Below are 23,583 nucleotides of genomic sequence, written 5' to 3' on the forward strand. Positions count from 1 at the left end.
GTTAGCTAATTGTCAATTCGAATCACAATTTAAACAAAAAAGTATTGTATCAACGATTCACACTGACAGTTTATTAACTAATGTGCTAGACAATGTCACAAGAGAACTTTTTTTTATGCTGATTTGATTTGCATGAGAGGGGCAAAATGGTCACTAAAATTCTGGGTTTGCTTGGAAGTCAGGTTAACGTAGAATAGCCTTGTCTGACGATGGTGCCCCTCTCACTCTTAGTAATTGAGGATGAAGAGGAGCAGGTTTTGGTTGTCAGGTGGCCACAGAAATACGAAAAGAATGAATATCACGAGAATCCGATTACGACATTAAATTCTCGCGTTTTTGTTTTTACTTTATTTATTTGTTCATTGTAGTGTTAATCGAATGTTTTTTTTTGGGTACATCTATTAGGCCGACAATATGGTATGACCCAACTTAGTTAGCAAGAACATCATGAATCATGGTATATACATCGAAACATTAGTTTTACCACATGTTTAAAGGCAAGTTGGCCAGGTACTTACATTTAAGACGTGAAAAAAGTTCTCTCTTCGAGAAAATATGTTCTAATATGCTTTACCAAATATTGTTTGAAATAAGTGTAAGGATCAATAATTTCCGACCCGTACGAAAGACGTAACGATATGGACACAGTCTCGAAAAGAAGCTCAGTGAAATAGACATGTCTGTGAAGATACATAGAAAATATGTTCTAATATGATTTACCCAATTTCAGTACGAATAGAAAATGTTTTTCATTCGAATTTGAGTGCATAGATGAAAGGGTACTATCCTAGACAATCATGTCTACAATATATAAAAATAATGCTTTGAGTTTTTGTATGAGTTTCGCAAAGCGTCTTAAATAAAGGAAAATCCAAGTTATAATTGTTTTAAGCCATATCATAAGTTTCCATTGATCCTACTTATTCTCAATGAATGCTAAATAATTATATTTTAGCATGCGAAGCAAAGGAGGGATTAGTGATCGCACCGCCCATGCTATAAATCATTACCCTTGTATTATAGTGTCACCATTACTAATGCCGACCATATAATAGCTTCTTTTTTTCGTTCTTTTTTTTTTAATAAAATTGATATTTTCATGGCTGCATAAACACAGAGTTCGAATAGCTTGTGGGAGCAGGAGACGCCTTATTAAAAATTAAAAAATAAAAAAATAAAAAAATAAAATAAAAATAAAAAAATTCTTCAGCAGCTTGCTCACCAATTACAATTACTTAATATTCTCTATATCAGTATCAATGAATGGAGATAACCAAAGTGGTTCCACCTCTATCCATGTATTAAATCCTCCATTACTAAGTTCATGTTTTACGATTCATGAGCCACCATATTGCCTTCGCGTCATTGCCACCGGCAAAAAAAAAATTGAATCAATTCTTCAAATCATCAATCTCCTCTAAAATACTGCTACATAATAGCTATGCTAAGAGAAATAAGTGACATTTTAACCAGTTAAAAACTTGGAATAAAAAAATGTGGGACACTTCAAAATGAGAATATTGTATGAAATGCATTAATGGATGCATGATTATTTTTAGGGAGTTTTAACGAAAAGCCCGCGGTACTGTTCACTTTAACGAAAAGCCACATTTTTACACTAAAAAGTCAATTATGGTACTATTCACTTTACCCTTTATTTTGTCCTTATCGTTAAAACTCAAAGTTTTCAAGCCTTTTTCATTAGTTTTCCTTTATTTTTACTTTAGAAACGAAGGGTTGAAAGGACAGATTCATAGACAGCTTCTAGAGTGAAGAAACGACTATAAGTAAAAATGCATGAATACTGCTTGTTGAATTAATGAAAATGCTGACTAAAACCCTGATGTCTCAGGTCAACGATACACTTGTACACAATTTTCTTTGTAATTAAAACAAAGGGCCAACAGTACACTTGTACACAATTTTCTATGCAATTAAAACAAGGGCTTCGTACTTTTGATTGTTAAGGCCTTGATATTTGACTTATTGCTTGCGTTGACTTTCACACTCTTTTAAGCGTTTTACAAACATTTTTTTATTATTCGGTATCAATTCGTTTGGGCCTAAAATACAGGTTTGGCCCGAGAGTGGATAACTTAGGTTGAAAAGTCATAGTTCTCATCCCAATAAAAATCTCTTAGGCAAGTGGGCTTTCAGCCCAACAAGGACTTATTCGCCCAAGTCCTTACGAAGGTAGAATTGCGAAAGGATTAAGTTCAAACATGGCTCGGTCGAGTCCTTCATGAACTAAAATTGCCATGCATCAAAATGGGCTATGTTTAGATGTGAACCATTCTACGGAACATAATTCATGCTTAATCAGATAATGATGATGAATCAATGGCATAAAAGGACTAGGTTCAGAGTCCTAGTTCAAATAAAAGAAGTCGAGGCTGGATAAGGTTTAGGTTTCAGCTAAGGAAGGGATAATTGTGGAATATCCAGGTAAATGTCGAGTAGGCACAGTCTTATCGAGTAGGCACGAAGAGGTTCTGCAACATGAAAAGGACATCGAACTCAACACACAACTGAAAACGCTCTAGTTGAAAACTTTTGCTCTACACGAAACCTATCTCACACTATCCTAAACCCCGGTCAAAACATCCTTAGTTTGGATAAGTAAACAGCACAATGTTGACAACTGGCGACACGTTCAATTTGGATAAGTAAACAACATTGGCATCATAAAACTAAGCAGCATAGGAGCACCTTCAGTTTGGACAAGTAAAGATAACTGCTCCTCACGAATATAGTCGAGGGAGCGGAACCCTGGGGCAGGAAAGCATGAACTCTGCAATGAATTAGGCAACCATGTCTTCAAGTTCTACACCCCAAGGCTGAGACGCGTTCCTTCCTCAGAAATAGTCACTCAAGTGTAGAAGTTAACAACACATTCAACACCACCACACCACCACACCTATCCTACTTGTCTGACTGAGCTCAGTTGCAAGTTATGCCCGCATTCACAAGAAGGACGTAGTTAGCTCATATTTTTTAATTTTTAGGGTCAACTTTAAATTCAAATCCTAGTACTTATGAACCAAGGCTCAACTCAAATCAAAGAGAAGGAGTTGAGATTTCATATACCTTTGTAGATTCATCTTTGCATAAATAAAGGCTAATCATCCAAGTGAGAGGAAGGAGATGAGTGACCAAGGAAGAACAAAATGCTAGCAATGTCTTCCTTGGTGGCCTCCTTGAAGAAAAGAGAGAATAATGTTTTCTCTCTTTTGCATTGGCTTATAATGCCACTTATATAGTCCCACCAATTTGTGACTTAGTGAGAAAGCCCAAGGCTTTCCCACTATGGCCGGCCATACTACAATAGTGGGCCTTTTTGGGCTTTTAGTTCTAATTTGTTACACCATTTAACTTGTGAGGCTTGAAGGTTCAAGCTCATTTGGGCTTTGAAGCCCGAAACTAACTTAGAGCCCAATTCGAAATTATTCGTCTTTAATTAATTAAATTTTAGTTAATCTTAACCAAACAATTAAATTATTTAATTATCCTTACTCAACTCCATTATATTCTTCAATCATTACCTTACACAATGTACGACTCATTAGGTTCCTTTTTATCGAGGCAATGGGCAATTAGAACTTACTAATTGATTATCAATTGAAACTTACTTTCAATTCTCCCTTGCATAATTATTCATCTTCAGAGCTTCCACAAATCATGAGTGACATCTAACAGTATGTCATGGCTATCTGAGCTAATCAAAAGAGGTTAGATGACCTATTCAGTTTGGGATCACATGTAATTCTCTTGTCTAAATCATATGATTACCTTCAATATGATTTGGTTGACTTCCTAAATCTCATTCATACTCTACCTTGAGATTCTTAATTATATCATAAAGTATTCTCCCTCAACAGTTTGAAGCTTAGAGATCCCTTGTTATACATTCACATGACCACATGATTAAGTAACTGACCTCAACTATGTTGTGGACACCCTCAAGGGCCTAACCATAAGACAACTATGATGTTTTAGGTCAAATGACTACTTTTCATTATCCAACTATGAGTTCTAATGTGAGATGTGAAATGAGACTTATTGCTTAAGTGTATAACATTTAATGAAACAGCTCTAAACAATAATCTATACCGTTAGATTAAACTAGTTTAGTATAACATGTGACATGTTCGTAAAAGTATCATCTTATGATTGGTTTTAGGGCACATTTTTCAACTAGGAACATTATGAGGTTTGTTTATGTTACATTGTCAAATGTTCAAAGATGTACCCATATAAGGTAACTTGGTATCTTAGGTCAAACGACTACTTATCATTATCCTAACTACTTAGTTCTCATATGATTTGAATATGAGAAATCCTGGTTGACCGTGTTCAGTGGTCTCTCTCTATTAAGCACCTACATATTTGCCTTGGTGCCTTTCACACCAATTACTCGAGATTAGTCACTCTCCAGGGAGAAGACATAGCACGCCGTGTGTTACAACCCATACCCTAAAATAGATCATATTTTAAATTGTATTCTCAAATGACATGAAATGACCAAAATGCCCTTAGCAGGTGTCTTAAGTAAATATGGACCTCTTAACTAAATCTTTATTCTAATATCTTCCTATTTTATTAACATCGTTTCCGTATTCATGAGTGCATAGGCGAAAGCGAATTCAAATTCAGAGTTACGAGAATTCAATTGAAATTTTTAAATATTGGAGGGAAAATTGTAAATTCCCCACGGGAAATTATTAAGTGGGTCCAAATTTCCGTTTTGGTTCCCTTCTCTCTCGATTTCACAGAGACATTCTCGGTCATCTTCTCTCTCAACTGTACAAAGATTCTCTCTCTCTCTCTCTGACTCTCTCTCCCTCTAAAACTCTCATTATCACTTCCTCCTCTCTCCCACGAGAGAAAATCGTCACAACCTTCGAATCTAGCCACAACCCACCCCCAAAACTATAAATCCTGAGTCAAATCCACGTGAAGATCACACTAGTGGTCCTGCATGTTCGATTGAGTTCTCCGACGAAATCTTGTTGCAATCCGACAAAACTAACAATTGATCGAACTCGAGGTTGTTCTCATCTGGTTTCTAGTAAGGAACTTGTACTCTGCATGTTAAAATTGAAGGTGAAACTGTGGGGTTCTAACCTCTGCAAGTTCTCTGTTCCGTTCCAGAATCTGCCGAGTCAAGCAGGCTGAACTTTGATGAGTTTAAGGTTGAGTTCATCCCTGATGTGCAACATCGTACACCTAAGTGAAACCCTTATGTGTCGAATTTGGGTTGGATTAAAAGTGAAATGTGAGGTTTAATCCCTGACTTTTACTGTGCTCTATCCCAGTTTTTCCTGAGAACGTCTTTGGCTAAATTTTAGTGAAACCAAGGTGAAGTCAGCCCCCAAATGTCAATAGTCAGCCTTTAGGTAAAATTCAAACTTTTCTAGGTTGAATTCGAGCGGAATTCAAATGAAATTTGAGGTTCTAACCTCTGTTCAAACTCGTATTCTTGCCTCGGTTTTACTAGTAAGTAAATCCGGCGAGAACTCTTCGAAGGCCAAGGGGGGGGGGATTCGACCTCAACCTACCAATCTAGTATTTAGATAAGTTTCTGAATTCTTTGGGAAACTTTGAACTCAAAATATGAAGGATTGGATCCATGAACTCTCTGTCCTTTGCTCAGAAACACTAAATAAGTCTCAACGAATCCGGGACTAGTTGTTCAAAAATCGTACCAAGTTAAAGCTTAGGTAAATTCTAGTCCTCTCTACGTGCTTCTAGTTGTGATTAGGTGAGGATTCAAAGAAGTTTAGGATTCTAATCTCTGTTTATACTATGTGTTCTTGTCCAGTTCTTCCCACAAGAGTCTCTTGTGAGACCTCGGTGAATCCAAGATGAAATCCACCCTATGTCTGGGTTCCTAAACATTTACATGAATTTTTTTTTGTAATCTGGTTGAAAGTCGACCTAAACCAAGGTTCTCTAAAATGTTAGAAATTGGTTACTAAAGTAATTAATATTTTATAGGTGCAATTATATGATGTACAAACATGGTTAAGGGCGCCTATGGTGGATTATGCTACCATTATCGGTGAGTAGATCCCTTCTAAACTCTACACTTTGCTTTCGATTAAACGTTTTTGATAAATGATTTATGTACCTAGTTTTAGCATAAGCTTAAATGGATTTTATAAGATGAATTTAAATGTTTGTGCTAGTCTCATATGAGACTTAATTATTTATGGTTGAATGACCATATAGTTAATTAGTCTACGTTGGTGATTTATTTTCACCACATGGTCACTTATATATTTTGTATAGCTATCTTCGACCGTAGATTATTTGCAGGTGTTATATTTCTAGCACATGCTAGGAATAATGTCATTACCGGTAAAGAATTTAGCTAGTAGAGGCTAGCATATCTTGCTTGCTATACTTGTGCTAGTGGATGCTAGTATGATTGATTGAGTAACGGTATGATTTCTGAACTATTGATTGAATGTTTCGATTATTGAAATTGATGTGATTTCATTTACTATTATGGTAGTAAATACTATTTTGTAGTTTTCCAACTCTATATATATGTTTTACAAAATTGGGGTTAGTATGTTGAACATGATTTTGACTTGATAACTGTTGGATATATGTCAACAATCTGTGATTTAATTATATATATGCTAATAAACAATAAATGCGAATATAAAAATTATTGAACAGAGTATGAACAACGAAATAAAATTAAACAGAAAAATTGATGATCGAGGCTTGCGTACCGCAATGTCCTTGAAACAGAAATTTCGTCCCTACTAAGTGCTTGTAGTTCTACGGACGTCTGCTTCACCAGAATTCAACGATCAAGTTAGAATTCCAGCACCAGAAAACTTAACTTCTGGCGAATTTCTGTGTGGTACTATCAGTAAGAATGCTATGGATTATAGAAGGAGATTTATGTTTTTCTGTCCTCTAAATGCTATGCAGACGGATGTATATATAGAGGGATTAAGCCTGTTCGCAACAGGTATGGAGAAGAGATGCATCTGTTGGAAAGCGTCTTCTCATAGGGGGTGCTTTGCTCTGCGTTGTTTCTGAACTCTCAGACTTCATCTGAAAGGATGAGTCTTTTCATAAAAATTAAGTTAATTAAATTCAAAATTAATTAAAAATAATTAATTAAAGAATTTAATTTTCAGAGCCCAGGAGTCCCAAGGCCCAAGGCCCATCTTTTGATAATTAAATATATATTAATTATATATATATATATATTAAATATAATTAATTATATATTAATTACCAATTAATTAGTGCACCACAAAGCCCAACCCTAAGGGTGAGCCCAATTTTATTCTCCAAGGCCTATTACTCCAATTACTTTCTATAAAGGGCAAAGCCTTATAAAGTGATGAAAGCTTTTGGGAATGGTCAATGTGGGACAAAGAAATTTCTACTCAAACGACTCAAATTTCCAACAATTCATATATATAATTAAATCACAGATTGTTGACATATATCCAACAATAACTAAATATGATCCACTCACACTTTGTTTTGCACCCCCTCAGATCCTAGCAAGTGCAAGGCGTACGTTGAGAAGGGCAAGTAAGCGTGGCAGTAGTGCGGACATCCTACTTAGTAGGGTAGTTTAAACTCTATTATATCCTTATCGAGTTATAATCAATTGTATGACTTTAATGAATGAGCCTTCCAATTCAAAATATTTCACATCACAATTTTCTTACTCATGGCTTCGTCATTAAGTTGATGGTATTTCGTCACCTCTACGGTGGGGTTTTATTGTCAATTTAGTGATAGCCAACACATTTCCACCCTTAGCTGAAGCCTAATCAGGTCGGGTGTATCATGTTGATCTATCTAGATTATAATGCCAAATTGGAAATCCTATGATCAGTCATGTTTAGGTTATGTGTATGAAAGAGAAAGGTCTCATGAATCTAATATCTTTAGATCACATTCTCTTTATTACATATTACTTGGACTTATTGTTTAATATGAGACGACTTGCATACAACACTTAATGAAATGGTTGTAAAACAATAATATTTATCCTTAGCTTAAACTAGATTAGTTTAATATGTGAAATGTCTATAAAGTATTATCTCATGATTTCCTTTGGCGCACATGTCCAACACTCTCATACAAAAAACAAAAAAAATGGTTAGACTCTTTCTTTGAGACTATATGCGTCACTCTCTACCATAGTCTCATCATTACCAGATCATTTCAAGTATCACCTTCCATTCAAAGATCAACTCCATGCCACTGGTCCTAGTGAGGATTAATTGAAGGTGTCATCCGGCTGGAAGACGTTAAATCAAGCGCTTCTTGGGAGGCAACCTATTTGTTCAAATAAAGAAGACCGTGGAATTTCCGGCTCCTACAACCAGATTTGCTTTCTTTTACCCTTCTCTTTATTGTTTTTGCTTTGCTATGATTGTCTTGTTTGCTAGTTAACTTTTGTTGCTTTCTTGTTTAAGTTTATTTTTGAAACCTTGAGGACAATGTTCGGTTTAAGTGTGGGGATGGGGGTAAACAGATTGTTTTTCATCACTTATCTTCAAATTTCACCACCTATCACTACTAATATTGTTATTCACTGTTTTAAAGTGTTTTATTGTGTGTCATATAACAAAATTTTGAAGAAAAAAAATCAAAAAAGCTTGAGAAAAAAACCAAAAAGAGTCGTTTTTGTTGCTTGTTTGTATCTTAGGGTATCTTCCAACACAATGATGAGGATTTGGTTTTTAATTGCATGACTGTTGATGCGAAAATTAACTTAACACACAAATTTAACCCTCTTTTGACAATTGTAGTATAAGTATAAGTAGGGATCGTTCTGGACCGGGGATTAGGAGGGCTTGCTAATAACCTCTAAACTAACTTAAAAATATATAAATAAAGTTAAAAACACTAAACTAGACTCAAAGAATTCAAAACAAACTCAAAGAACTCAAAACAAGCTAAAAACACTCAAATCTGCCTAAAAACACAAACTGGGCAGATTTGGACTCTAAACACACTTTTGGACGAATTTTGGTTTCAACTTGGTTCGAAATACTTAAAAGTACAAACTAAATCAGTTTCTAACTAATATGACTCAACAAGGTAAAGGGAGGGGGTTTTGGTTTTGATGAATTTGAAAACAAAACAAGTAAATTAAAGAACTAATGAAATTTGCACGAATTTGAGTAAATTGAATGGATGGAATGCTAGCTAGGAGGTTCTTCTCCACACATGACACACTTTTGGACGAATTTTGGTTTCAACTTGGTTCAAAATACTTAAAAGTACAAACTAAATCAGTTTCTAACTAATATGACTCAACAAGGTAAAGGGGGTTTTGGTTTTGATGAATTTGAAAACAAAACAAGTAAATTAAAGAACTAATGAAATCTGCACGAATTTGAGTAAATTGAATGGATGGAAGGCTAGCTAGGAGGTTCTTCTCCACACATAACACACTTTTGGACGAATTTTGGTTTCAACTTGGTTCAAAATACTTAAAAGTACAAACTAAATCAGTTCTAACTAATATGACTCAACAAGGTAAAGGGGGTTTTGGTTTTGATGAATTTGAAAACAAAACAAGTAAATTAAAGAACTAATGAAATCTGCACGAATTTGATTAAATTGAATGGATAGAAGGCTAGCTAGGAGGTTCTTCTCCACACATGACACACTTTTGGACGAATTTTGGTTTCAACTTGGTTCGAAATACTTAAAAGTACAAACTAAATTAGTTTCTAACTAATATGACTCAACAAGGTAAAGGGGGTTTTGGTTTTGATGAATTTGAAAACAAAACAAGTAAATTAAAGAACTAATGAAATCTGCACAAATTTGAGTAAATTGAATGGATGGAAGGCTAGCTAGGAGGTTCTTCTCCACACATGACACACTTGCAAACAAAACGATTTCCAGTTGCTTTTCAAAAAAACTACGAATTCTCAACGCCCCAGATTAACTGTGAATTGCACTAATTAACCCTTAGATTTTCCTAATTTCATTGAATTGGATGATTGCATACAACAACCCAAAGCATTCTCCACAAGTTCCCTACATGAATTGCATACTAGAGATACAAGCAAGAATCATTAAGTTCTATGAAAATCATAAGCATTGACGAAACACTTGTAACTATGAATTGCATGAAACTTATGCCAAGAATTTACTTAACACAGTTGTGACGAGCAACCTTCACTACTTGTGAATATAAGTTCATAACGATTAGGTGAAACTCCCTTATATCCTAGCATCAGATTTATGCATGAAAATAAAGCGTGCACTCTCAACCAATATACACAAATCAGTTTTAATTCAACTGGATAAGTAAATTGAATTCACAACTTATGAATCACAACTGAAAGTAATCAAATCATATTGCAAGCATGAACATGGTTTCGAATTCCCCCTTAGGTAAGGGGGGTTTAGTTCCTCATACTCACAAAGCAAAGATAAACAAATTTAGACATTGAATATAAAAGAATGAAAACACCTAAAAACGCTCCAACAATCCAACTTGATTGGCAAGCACGTCCAAGGGTCCTCCTTCTTCTCTTTGTTGTGGCACAAGTGTCTAGGATGTGTATGGATATATGGAAAGGTTAGGAATGTATTTAGGATTGGTGAATGTCTCGGCCAAGGGAAGGAAAATGTATTTGTGTTTGTGAAATGTGGGATTTATGGATGTATGGATGGAATGGATCTCATGGCATGGAAAATGGAAGTGTATGGAGATGTGTTTGAATGTATGGATGAAATGGAATGGAGCTCACGGCAAGGGACTTGTGTTTGTGAATGAAGCTCTTTTTTTATGGATCAAGATTCTCCTTAGGAAGGGGAATGGTGGATGTATTTATAGGCTAAGGAGAGGACCACTTCAATTCCTTGCATGTGCAGTTTGTATGGGTGTGTGATGTCCATGTTTCCCTTTACATTTGCACACACATGACCTCCATCATTTCAGCCACAAAACAAACACATTTTCTGCCATGTTTCTCCTTTACATTTACACACATGTTCTTCATCATTTCAGCCACAAATCAACCCATTTTCTGCCCATGTGTGTGTCTTTCCTTTGCCCATGTGTGTGTGTTTCCTTTGCCCATGTGTGTGTGTTTCTCCTTTACATTTACACACATGTTCTTCATTATTTTAGCCAACAATCCACCCATTTTCTGCCCATGCCAAGCCCTCCATGCCGTGCCTTTCTTGTTGTGTGTGTGCTGTCCATGTAGAGTGTGTGTATGCCCTCCAACCTGTGCAGTTTGCATGTGTGTAGCTGTCCATGTTTCTCTTTTGCATGTGCCGTGCCTTCTCTTTCTAGTTGTGCATTTCCACTTGCTCCAAAGCCAAATGAGTGCAATCATAACCCCATTTGCTACTGAGTGTTGATGACAAAGCAAAACACAAAACAAGTGCCTTTACTTTCTCATTTTATTAGCCAAATCAGCTTAGCCCTTTTCTGAACCTTTCAATGTTACAATGCCCATAACTTCTTCTAGAAAAATGATATTAACAATCCGTAAATTGCTCCAGAAAATAGACATCCGTAGTTGTCCAAGCATATAAGGCTCATTCTCTCATTCATTCTGAGCTGTTCGTAACATGCTTCCAAAGGCAGCTAATCTGCACAGGCAGTTTTGACGAATTTGTTACTTAATATCTCACTTTTGCTACTTTTCTTTTCTTTGCTTGATAAATCACACAAAACACAAAAACATAGTAAATAGCTCAAAAATATAAGGAACTAACTAAGAAAAGACAAGTGAATTTTATGTAAAATATATATAAATATGAGCTTATCAACTGTTAAAGAACGTTACAAACATGGGTGGAAGTTTGATATGCTCTTTGGTTAATACTTTGTTGTAGTTGTCATTTACGAATTCGTATGTAATCACAAAGAGAAAAAATCAATCTTTGTAACATGCTTAAAGGAAGAAACTCAAACTAATGCTACAACCCTGTGAGACTTGAGCCTATTCTTTGTTTGGAGAGTTAATAATCTGTGATATTCTTATTTTCTAAAGTTGTCGCATGATCTCATTATTTCTTTGCTTGGTTGCTACTTAGAATGCTTTTTCATCATTTTAGTTCCAATTACTAGAACTCATGCATGTTTCATTCAAAGCATAAAATTGATTGCATAACAAATAACAAGATGAAGTTGTTTAGTTACCACCAGAGCCAAAAAGCCTTATCCCTTGCATATGTTTTGTAGGTTTAACCCCCTTGAGCCTTATTTAGCTTATTTTCTTTGTTAGCCTGCAGTACCCATTCCTAGCCTAGCATAGGAATATCCATACCCTTGTTCTTAAAGAATAGTGAAGCATGACTTGTTGGGAATTCCTTTTGATTTACGATTTGCAGAAAAACAAGTGTGTGGGAAGAATTTGTTCTTTTGAATCCTGTGAAGTAGTGCTTATGTTTTATGTTTCAAAAAAAAAAAAAAAAACGTTGAAAAAAAAGGAGAAAAGAAAAAGAGGTTGAAAAGAAGTGAGAATGAGTTCATAAGTGTTGGTTGTTGAAGAAGAGTCCAAAAATGTGAATCTGACCCTAAAGTCGTATCAATCTCCCCTTTGTGTTTAAAGTTGAGTGCTGCAGTCAAAAGTTGAATTCTAAGTGTTAATTTCATTACTTTGCTTACTATCACTTTAAGAACCTTTGTTTATCCTTAACCTTTCTTTGTTAGCCAATACCTTAGCCCCATTACAACCCTTTTATCTGGATTGTTATGTGTTTCAATATGTGGAGTTTGAAATTGGTACAAGCATATGGAATCCTTGGTTTTCGATTCTAAGTAGTGGCATTCTGTTCATGAGATCATATACATGTTTGTATTAATAATTCCAGAAAGTGCCATGTTTGTTATAACATATGTGAGTGCTAGTCTACATGTTTACATCAATCTTCTCACATATACTTAGTATAGGGAGTGTAGTAAAAAAATCTGTGTGAAAATAGAGAGTATATCCGGTGAGGAATTGAGGGAATTCTCTAAGGCATGTTTACTACTTCCAAATGTTGTTTTAATTGATTAAATGCGAGCTAGTAAGTGGTTACTGCGGTTAAGTATAAGCTCAAGAGTAAGGATGGCTAGAATCTATGTAAGTAATGATTTTTAGCATGTCATGTTTCGTTGGAAATCCCTGAGGTAATTTTTGGAAGGTTTAGGTTTTGTTTTGTTTTCTTTGTTTTGCTTGGGGACTAGCAAAAGCTAAGTGTGGGGGAATTTGATAGGAGCAAATTTATGCGACTTTGTGATCTTATTTATTTGCATTCACTTAGTTAATTTCCATTTATTTTGGTAATTTATCCAGTTGGTAAAGATGACAATAAATGGCTAAATGGAGCAATTTGGAGGAGTTTTGGACTTGGATTGGATAGCATGCGTGGATAGCATATGGGCTTAACGTTTTTGGTGTTTAAATGGTGCTAGACATGTGCTAAAATCTGGAGAAATTAAAGTTGAGGCTTGGAAGGCAAGGAATTACACAAGAAAGAGGAATCCTAATTGGAGAGGAACATTATCTTATCATATCCTATCTTACCTTATCCTATCCTATCTTATCTTATCATACCCTATCCTATCTTATTTTATCTTATCTTATCCTATCTTATCCAACATCATCTTATCCAACACCTAATCCATTTTCTCCTTGGATTCAGCCATTTTCCCCTATATATATGTAATTCCTGCAGAGATTTAGAGTGTACCATGCCTACCATTCATCCATTGAAGTTGCTGGAATTTTCAGAGTTCTTTATATCTTTGTTTTAAGTTTCAATCTTTATTTTAGATTGTTTTTTCAGTTATGATGAACATGTGTAACTAAGTTTCTTTTAAACTAGAGGTGAATTCGAAGCCATGATCATATGTTATATATAAATTGATTACATCCTGTTATTGTTTCATAAAACATGAATGCGATTTACTTATCTGCTTTATAGAGAACTTATTCTTGTATGTTTATTAAGGGTGCACACTTATTTTGCATGCAGGGATTTGATGCTAGAATATAAGGGAATTTCACCTAATCATTATGAACTTATATTTGCAAGTAGTAAAAGTCACTAGTCATGATTAAGTTGAGTAAATTCCTGGTAGAAGTATCATGTTTTTCATAGTTACGAATGCTTTGTCAATGCTTATGATTTTCACATAACTTAATGATCTTTGAGATGTATCTCTATCACGCTTTTCAAAGTTAGGGAACTTGAGAAGAATAATTTGGTTACGTCGTTGAGTCCAATTCAATAAACTTAGGAAAATCTGAGAGTTAATTAGTGTTGTTCACAGTTAATTTGGGGCATTGTCATTCATGGTTTATAGGAAGAATAATTGGAAATCGATTTGTATGCATATGTTTCATGTGTGGAGAAAAATCCTTTGTATGCATATGTTTCATGTGTGGAGAAAAATCCTTTAGCTATCCTTTTATCCATACTTCATTCACAACTTAATTTACTTTCTGCCATTTACTTTTGTTTTTAATAAATTCGTCCAAAATCCCCCAAGTCATTGTTTTATTGTTAGTTTAACTTAGTTTTCAGTTTTACAAGTTTAATTTGTGTTGATTAACATCCCTTCTAATCCCCGAAATAGAACGATCCCTACTTACTCGTACTACGATTGCATAATTTGTAGGGTTTAATTTATGTGTTAATTTCTACCACATCAACTGCCCCTATTTTACCACCTGCCCAAACCGTCAGGTGTGGGATTTTATCACAAAAGACCTCAGTGTTAGTTAAAATGGGATAATTCTATTTAAACTCTTCTTCTCCTTTCCCTCTAGCTGATAAGAGCATTTTTATGCGACTTAATTGGCTTGTTCTCATGCATTTATGTTGTTTTTCCTTAGTTAGTTTAGTGTTTAAAGTCATTTTCGTGCAATTTCAGGTTTTATTGTCAAAGTATGCAAAAAGGAGCATTTTGGAGCTTTTAGGAGCAAAATTGGGCTTGGAATGAAGTGCATATGCATGGAGCAAGGAGTTTGGACGAATTTGAAGTCAAAAGAGGCTAGGAACATGCTAAAAATCTGGTGAAACAAATACAAGTTGCAAGAAGGGATAGGTTTCTAGAAGGATTGACCAAAATTTCACTCAAAACCATGCCTACCCCAGAAATTCATCAATGCCGTGGGTATTGACTCACTTCCACCAGAAATTTGAGTGATTGTTCAATACCTAACCCACTAGGAAATTGAGTAGATGATTCATCCCTAAAATCACAGAAATTCACATCCTTGCCGTGCATCCTTGTTGCTTTCCACCAGAAATTTGAGTGATGATGCAATGCCTAACTCACCATGACATTTGAGTGGATGATTCATCCCCAACTCAACAGAAAATGAGTAGATTGTGCACAGAAATTGAGTGGATGATTCAAGACCTAACCCACCATTATTCTCCACTTCAATGCCGTGTGTCACCTACTTGTTTTCCACCAGAAAATTGAATTAAACAAGTCCATCCTCTCCCTATAAATACCCATGGCAGCAGCCTCATTGAAGGCATCCAGAAATTAACCATTCTCCAAGCCTTGCCTTGCCTCTCCCTACATATCTAAACTCCTTCCCATCCATTCCTCCACATAACCAACCCTTCAAAACATCACTCCAACCTTGTGTTGCAGCAAAGAAGAAGAGGAAAGTTCTTGTACGTGCTTGCTATCCAACATGGATCGTTGGAACGTTTAGGTGTTTTCTTTCTTTTTATAATTCTGTTTATCTTTGTTTTGTGAACATGAGGAACTAAACCCCTATTTAGTTAGGGGGAAGTTTGAAGCCATGAACATGCTTGTGATATGAATTGATTTCTTCCAATTGTGATTTGATAAGTTGTGATTGCAATTCAATTATCTATTTTCTTCATAACTGATTCTTGTATGTTTATTAAGGATGCATACTTAGTTTTCATACATAAATTAGATGCTAGAATATAAATGAGTTTCACCTAATTGTTACAAGTTTATATTCATGAGTAGTGAAGGTTGCTTGTCACAATCGCGTTAATTGAATTCTTGGCAAACGTATCATGCATTCATAGTTACAATTGCCTCGTCAACACTTATGATTTTCATTGAACGTAATGATCTCTGATTGTATCTCTATTATGCATTCATATAGGGGACTTTTAGAGAATAATTTGGATTGTCGCATGCATTCATCCAATTCAATAAGTAAAGGAAAATCTGAGGGTTAATTTGTGCATCACGGTCAATCTGGGGTGTTGAGCATCATAGTTTATTGAAAAGCAATTGGAAATCGATTCATGTACAAGTGTGTCATGTGTGAAGAACAGACCTCTAACTAATCCATCCATCATCTTATTTCTCAAATTTGTTTTACAATCTGCCTAGCTAAAAATCTATTTAAGTTTTAGTTTATTTGTTTTACTTTCAACTTCACCAAACCCAAATCCCCCTTTTACTTTCTTGTTTTAAAGTCTTTTGTTTACATTTTTAACTTTGTTTTTTTTTGTTTTTGAGTCAGTTTAGAGGTTTTAGCAAGCCCTCCTAATCCCCGGTTTAGAACGATCCCTACTTACATGCTTTGCTACAATTATCAAAAGAGGGTTTAATTTGTGTGCTTATATTATTCGCATTAAAATTTTGGCGCCGTTGCCGGGGATTAGCAACTTTGCTAAATCCCCATTGTTTCTTTTTATTTCTTTTTTTTTTTGTGTTCTAATTTTAGTTTTAATTTTATTTGATTTTGTTTATTTCAGGTACTAGTTTATGACTCGTAGTTCTCAACCAGTTCGTGCACATATATTGGAGTTTGACGACAATTTTGAACGAACTTTGAGAAGGAAAAGGAAAGTACCAGAACCTAGTCCACCTAGTTCTAGTTCTGAATCCGAATTTGAAGAAAAGAAGGAGGCAGAAAAAGACATGGAGGTGGACAATCGAACAATCAAAGAACTTTCAGCCTCGGGATTGGACAATGCCGTGCCTCTATACATCCAATACCCCGCAGCAGCCCGAGGAAAGATAGAAGAATTTGAATTGAAGTCAAGCTTGTTACACCACATTCCGAAGTACCATGGGTTGTCCATGGAAGATCCTAACAAACACTTGAAAGAATTCGAGGTGGTGTGTTCGAGCATGACCCCCGTCAATGTCGATTGGAGTATTTTGAAGATGAAAGCCTTCCCTTTTTCTCTCTTGGAAAAGGCGAAGGATTGGTTGTACGAATTGGCGCCCGGAACCGTCACATCATGGGAAAGCATGAAACGGGCCTTCTTGGAGAAGTTTTTTCCAACTTCTCGAGTCATTCTCCTACGGAAAAGGATAAGTGGAATTCAACAAGAGGAAGGTGAATCTTTTCCTACTTATTATTATGAACGTTTTAAATCTCTTGTTGCTTCTTGTCCACAGCATCAGATGAAGGAGGAACTTCTTTTGCAATACTTCTACGAGGGGCTACTACCTATCGAACGTCAAATGCTAGATGCCTCGGCAGGAGGAGCCTTGGTGGACAAGACCCCCATGGCAGCAAAGACTTTAATTTCCAACCGTGCTTTGAATGCTCAACAATACGAAGGCGTTGGACAAAGGAGTAACCCACGACCACATCAAGTCAATGAGGTAAGTGCCATAACCGAACTTCAAAATCAAATGGCTAACCTTACTACTTTGCTTTCTCAGGTGGTGGAAGGTCCAAAGTTGCAAAACGTGGCAGCTTGTGGCATGTGTTCCATGCAAGGCCACCTTACGGACAAGTGCCCACAGTTGATAGAAAATGGAGGGTGGGAGACCCTCAATGCCGTGGGATTTGGCAACCAATACCAACCAAGGAATGACCCTTTTTCCAATACTTACAATCCCGGTTGGCGTGATCATCCAAATTTCAAATGGCGAGAACCCCAACAAGGCCAACAACAAAACGGATTTAGGCAACAACCCCCGGGTTTCTATCAAAAGCCGTTTGCACCAACTCAACCCCAAGCACAACCTGCCCAAAAGTCAGGTACTTCTATTGATAATGATCAGATTTTGAATTTACTAACTTCTATGGCGCAGAGCATGCAAACTAGGGACAAGAAGGTGGATGAGTTGGAGAAGCAAGTGGGACAAATTGCTGAGTTTATGGGGCAGTTTCGTGAGCAAGGCAAGTTGCCTAGCTCAACCGTAGTGAATCCAAAGGGTGGTTTCGAATCTGCAAAAACTATAACTTTGCGGAGTAGGAAGCAAGTAGGATCTGACCCTCAACCTTCCAAATCACGTTCTAACGAGGTGGAGGAGTTGATAATTGAAGAGGAGGAACAAGGGAAGGCCACGGCAAGGGTGGACACACCAATGCCGCAAGCTTTAAGTGGGCCTAAACTATCCAATTCGTCCAAGGAAGGTAAGAACGTGTCAAATTCAGTTCCTACTAACGTTTTTCCTTCGAATGCTCCTTTTCCAAATAGGTTTAAGCAAACAAAGAAAGAAGAAGCTGAAAAGGACATTCTAGAGACATTCCGGAAAGTTCAAGTCAACATTCCCCTTTTGGACGCAATCAAGCAAGTCCCGAGGTACGCCAAGTTCTTAAAGGAAATTTGCACCACAAGAAAGAGGATTTCGACCAAGGAAGTTGTGAAAGTAGGTGAGAATGTGTCGGCCATTTTGCAACGCAAACTGCCCCCCAAATGCAAAGATCTGGGTAGTTTTACGATTTCTTGTGTCATTGGTAATACTAGGTTTGAATCTGCCATGCTAGACTTAGGTGCATCAATAAATGTTATGCCATATTCAATTTATGCATCTATGAACCTAGGAGAGTTGAAAAACGATGGGGTAATCATACAATTGGCCGATAGATCTAATGCCTATCCAAAGGGAGTTTTGGAAAATGTTTTGGTGCAGGTTAATCATTTGATCTTCCCGGCGGATTTCTATGTACTTGAGATGGACGAATCGAACCATGCCCCGTCATTGCCCATCCTCCTTGGAAGGCCATTTATGAAAACTGCTCGTACGAAGATTGACGTATTTAATGGCACTTTGACGATGGAATTTGATGGGGAAGTTATCAATTTCAATCTCTCTGATTCTATGAAGTTTCCTAATGAAAATCATTCATGTTTTTCTATTCACGTAATTGATTCTTTGGCGCAGGACCATTTTGACAATTTGAAGGACGATGCACTTGAATTGGTCATTGCACAAGGAATGGACATGAAAAACATTGAAACAGCCACCAAGGAACCCCACGGCAAGAATGAGGAGTCCATTGCCGTGCCCCCTAGTGAGGAAGTCATTGAGATGGTAGCTGCCCTTGAGTCATTGCCATCACAATCCGGTAAGTTTTTTAAACCCATTTTAAGTTCAGTTTCGACTAATAAACTGCTTCCCTCAGTTGTGCAGCCACCTACACTTGAACTTAAGCCGTTGCCTAGTCACTTGAAATACGTTTTCTTGGGAGAAGATAAGACATTGCCCGTCATTATCTCATCCTCACTCACGGCACTAGAAGAGAGCAAGTTAGTGAGGGTGCTAAAGGAGTACAAAACGGCCATTGGATGGACATTGGCCGACATCAAGGGAATTAGCCCAACAACGTGCATGCATCGCATACTTTTGGAGGAGGGGTCTAAAACATCTCGAGAGGCTCAACGCCGTCTTAACCCTGCCATGATGGAAGTTGTGAAAAAGGAGATCATAAAGCTTCTAGATTGTGGAGTTATCTATCCAATCTCGGATAGTAGGTGGGTTTCACCCGTGCAATGCGTACCAAAGAAATCCGGAGTGACAGTGGTAACTAATGCCGAGAATGAGCTTGTTCCTCAACGCATTCAAACCGGTTGGAGGGTGTGCATCGACTATAGGAAGCTAAACGCCACCACGAGGAAGGACCACTTCCCATTGCCATTCATTGACCAAATGCTTGAGAGGTTAGCGGGTTATGCTTTCTATTGTTTTCTTGATGGTTATTCTGGTTATAATTAAATTGTCATTGCACCCGAGGACCAAGAAAAAACCACTTTTACATGTCCATTTGGTACGTTTGCATATCGTCGCATGCCTTTTGGTTTATGTAATGCACCTGCTACATTTCAAAGATGCATGATGAGCATATTTTCCGATTATGTAGAGAAAATAATTGAAGTTTTTATGGATGATTTTAGCGTCTTTGGTGATTCTTTTGATGGTTGCTTGCATAATCTAAGTTTGATCTTAAAACGTTGCGTTGAAACTAACCTTGTTCTTAATTGGGAAAAGTGTCATTTCATGGTTAAACAAGGCATAGTTTTAGGACATATTATCTCTGAAAACGGCATTGAGGTGGATAAGTCCAAAATAGATCTAGTACGTCACTTACCCTCTCCGACTTCGGTTAGAGAGGTTCGTTCGTTTCTTGGTCATGCAGGATTTTATCGTAGGTTTATCAAAGATTTTTCGAAGATAGCACAACCTCTTTGCCGTCTCCTACAAAAAGAAGTTGCGTTTGAATTCACCAAGGAGTGCACGGCATCATTCAATCAACTCAAGGAGTTGTTGACCACGGCACCCATCATTGTTCCACCAGATTGGAGCCTACCTTTCGAGCTTATGTGCGATGCGTCCGACTACGCTTTAGGGGCTGTTTTGGGACAAAGGAAGGACAAAAAGCCACACGTCATCTACTATGCCTCACGGACGTTGAATGATGCACAATTAAACTATTCCACTACAGAAAAAGAACTTATTGCCGTTGTTTTTGCTTTAGATAAGTTTAGATCATATCTAATTGGAACTAAAGTAATTGTTTTCACTGACCATGCAGCATTGAAGTACTTGCTCACCAAAAAGGAGGCCAAGCCACGGCTAATTCGGTGGATGTTGCTACTTCAAGAGTTCGACATAGAGATTCGTGACAAGAAGGGAAGTGAGAACGTAGTGGCTGACCACCTGAGCCGAATGGTGCATAATGAGGAGGCTTTGCCGATTTTGGAGACATTCCCCGATGAACAATTGTTGTCCATAAAGGTTAGTGAGCCTTGGTATGCTGATTTGGTGAACTTTTTGGTGACAAAATGAATTCCAAGCACTTACACTAGGCACCAACGTGATAAACTTAGGCATGATGCACGGTTTTATGTGTGGGATGATCCATATTTGTGGAAATTTTGCCCGGATCAAATTGTTCGTCGTTGTGTGCATGATTCTGAATTTCGTTCAATTTTAAGTTTTTGTCACACATATGCATGTGGTGGGCACTTTGGCACACAAAGAACTGCCCTTAAGGTATTACAATGTGGATTTTATTGGCCTAGTATTTTTAAGGATGCTAGAACTTTTTGCTTAACATGTGATAAATGCCAACGAATGGGTAACATTGGTGCTAGGGACCAAATGCCGCAGGTTTCTATCCTAAATGTTGAAATTTTCGATGTTTGGGGTATTGATTTTATGGGTCCCTTTCCTTCTTCGTATGGTTTTATATATATTTTGCTTGCGGTTGATTATGTGTCAAAGTGGGTGGAAGCAAAGGCCACCCGAACTAATGATTCTAAAGTGGTTGCAGATTTTATTAGAACTAACATTTTTGCAAGGTTTGGCATGCCACGAGTGATCATTAGTGATGGAGGGTCACACTTTTGCAACCGGACCATTGAGGCGTTATTGAGGAAATACAATGTCAATCATAAGGTTTCTACGCCTTATCATCCTCAAACTAATGGCCACGCCAAGGTTTCCAACCGTGAGATCAAGCAAATCCTAGAGAAGACCGTTGGGCCAACGAGGAAGGATTGGAGTTTACGGTTAGATGATGCACTTTGGGCGTATCGTACGGCGTACAAGACACCCATTGGAATGTCCCCCTTTCGGCTTGTCTATGGCAAACCGTGCCATCTCCCCGTTGAGTTGGAGCACAAAGCTCATTGGGCCGTCAAGAAGTTTAACATGAACCTCGATGAAGCGGGAAGTCACCGGAAGTTCCAATTGAATGAGCTTGATGAGATACGGCACGAGGCATACGAGAACACAAGCATTTACAAGGAAAAGACCAAGGCGTTCCATGATAAGATGATTAGAGGCAAAACGTTCGCAATTGGGCAGAAAGTGCTATTGTTCAATTCCTGTTTACGTTTGTTTCCCGGTAAGTTACGTTCCAAGTGGATTGGACCTTTTGTTATTACTAATGTTTTTGTTCATGGTGCAGTCCAAATCCAAAGCTTGAAAATGGGACACGAATTCAAGGTGAATGGGCATCGTTTGAAGCCGTACTACGAGAACTTTGAGGAGCATACCGTGGATGACATTCCCTTGCATGCCGTGGACTCCATTGAGGAGTGAATGGGTTCTTCGTCCGGCTGTACGACGTTAAAGCAAGCGCTTCTTGGGAGGCAACCCATGTATTCAAATAAAGAAGATCTATGAATCGCTTCACAATCGGTTTTGCGTTTCTAAAAACCTTCCATTTACTTTTGTCATTTTGAGTTGCTTGTTTAATTATTTTTGGTTATGATTTTCTATTTTGAAACATTAACAAATATGCAAGGGATTTTTCACATTAAACTTCATGAAAATAAACAGCAAACTGGGAAATAAAGAAACATAGCATAATACAAGAGGGAGCCTTCACAAAGGCTGCTTGGGAGAGGTCGCAGTAGTCGGCGGAGTTGCAGTAGTCGGCGGAGTCTCAGCAGTCGGTGGGGCCACGGAAGGAGGAGGTATCAGAGGTTGATCAGTTGAAGCTTCACTACGCGGTGCCACCCTAGAAGACGAAGGCAGATGCTGTTGGAACAAACCCACAAACCTTCGGTGATCAAGTAAAATCTGACCATCAGTTTCCTGCAGCTGGTCAATTTTCCTCTTCATGTTTGTGGTATAATTGTGTGCAAGCTTGTGCAATTTTTTATTTTCATGCTTGAGTCCTCTAATCTCCTATTTGAGACTCTGTATTTCAGCCACCAACGATTCAACGTGACGGGTTCGAGCAAATAGGCGTTGAGCCATTTTGGACACAGAACCCGCACACTGCATGCTAAGAGCCAGAGACTCCTTAACCGCCAATTCATCAGACCGTCTAGCGAGCAGTCTGTTATCTATGGGGGTGACAAGGTTCCGGGCCACCACCGCAGCGGTCTTGTCATTTTTCATCACCGAATCCCCAACGGTGAGAGGACCAGTAGGGGATATGAAGGACGGGCGCCATATGTTGTCTGGAGAAGGAGAGGCTGCTCCTTCACCAAGGTTCAAGTCAAAACGACGGTCGGAAAGGCCAGACATTTTTCAGAGGTGTTAAAGAAAGAGGAGATCGGACAAGTCAAGATCGTAGAAGTGCAAAACGGGAGTTTTTACAGGCAGAAATTCAAGAGTGCTTTGAACGTCCTGCATACCTCTATAAAAATCAGCACGCGATGGGATTTCAGAGATCGAAGAGGTGAGCTCAGAAATCGAAGAAGCCATTCGGGGATCGAAGAGGCGCCAGCTTTCTCAAAAGTTGGGCTTGCTCACAAACCACCAATTCCAGATACCGAAGAGCGTCAACTGTCTCAGCCTCGTCAGCACCCATCACACGCAACTCAGCTTTGCAAGAATCACGGGCAGTCTGTCGAAGCACCGATTCCAACCATCTGTCTCTCTCAACCTCGTCAGCACTGGTCACATGCAATCTCTGC

At 37.6% G+C, this 23,583-nt stretch overlaps 1 protein-coding gene across 1 annotated transcript; it reads left to right on the plus strand.

Annotated features, from left to right (window-relative positions):
• Window positions 1-209: 209 nt before the first annotated feature.
• LOC103415642 (uncharacterized) lies at window positions 210-22,255 on the plus strand. Its single transcript, XM_070816067.1, has 4 exons — window positions 210-254; window positions 18,092-19,468; window positions 21,608-22,058; window positions 22,122-22,255. Exons 1-4 carry the CDS (start codon window positions 210-212, stop codon window positions 22,253-22,255), a joined length of 2,007 nt encoding a protein of 668 aa, XP_070672168.1.
• Window positions 22,256-23,583: the final 1,328 nt, after the last annotated feature.

Source organism: Malus domestica, chromosome 16 (assembly GCF_042453785.1).
Source record: "Malus domestica chromosome 16, GDT2T_hap1".
Lineage (NCBI taxonomy): Eukaryota > Viridiplantae > Streptophyta > Magnoliopsida > Rosales > Rosaceae > Malus > Malus domestica.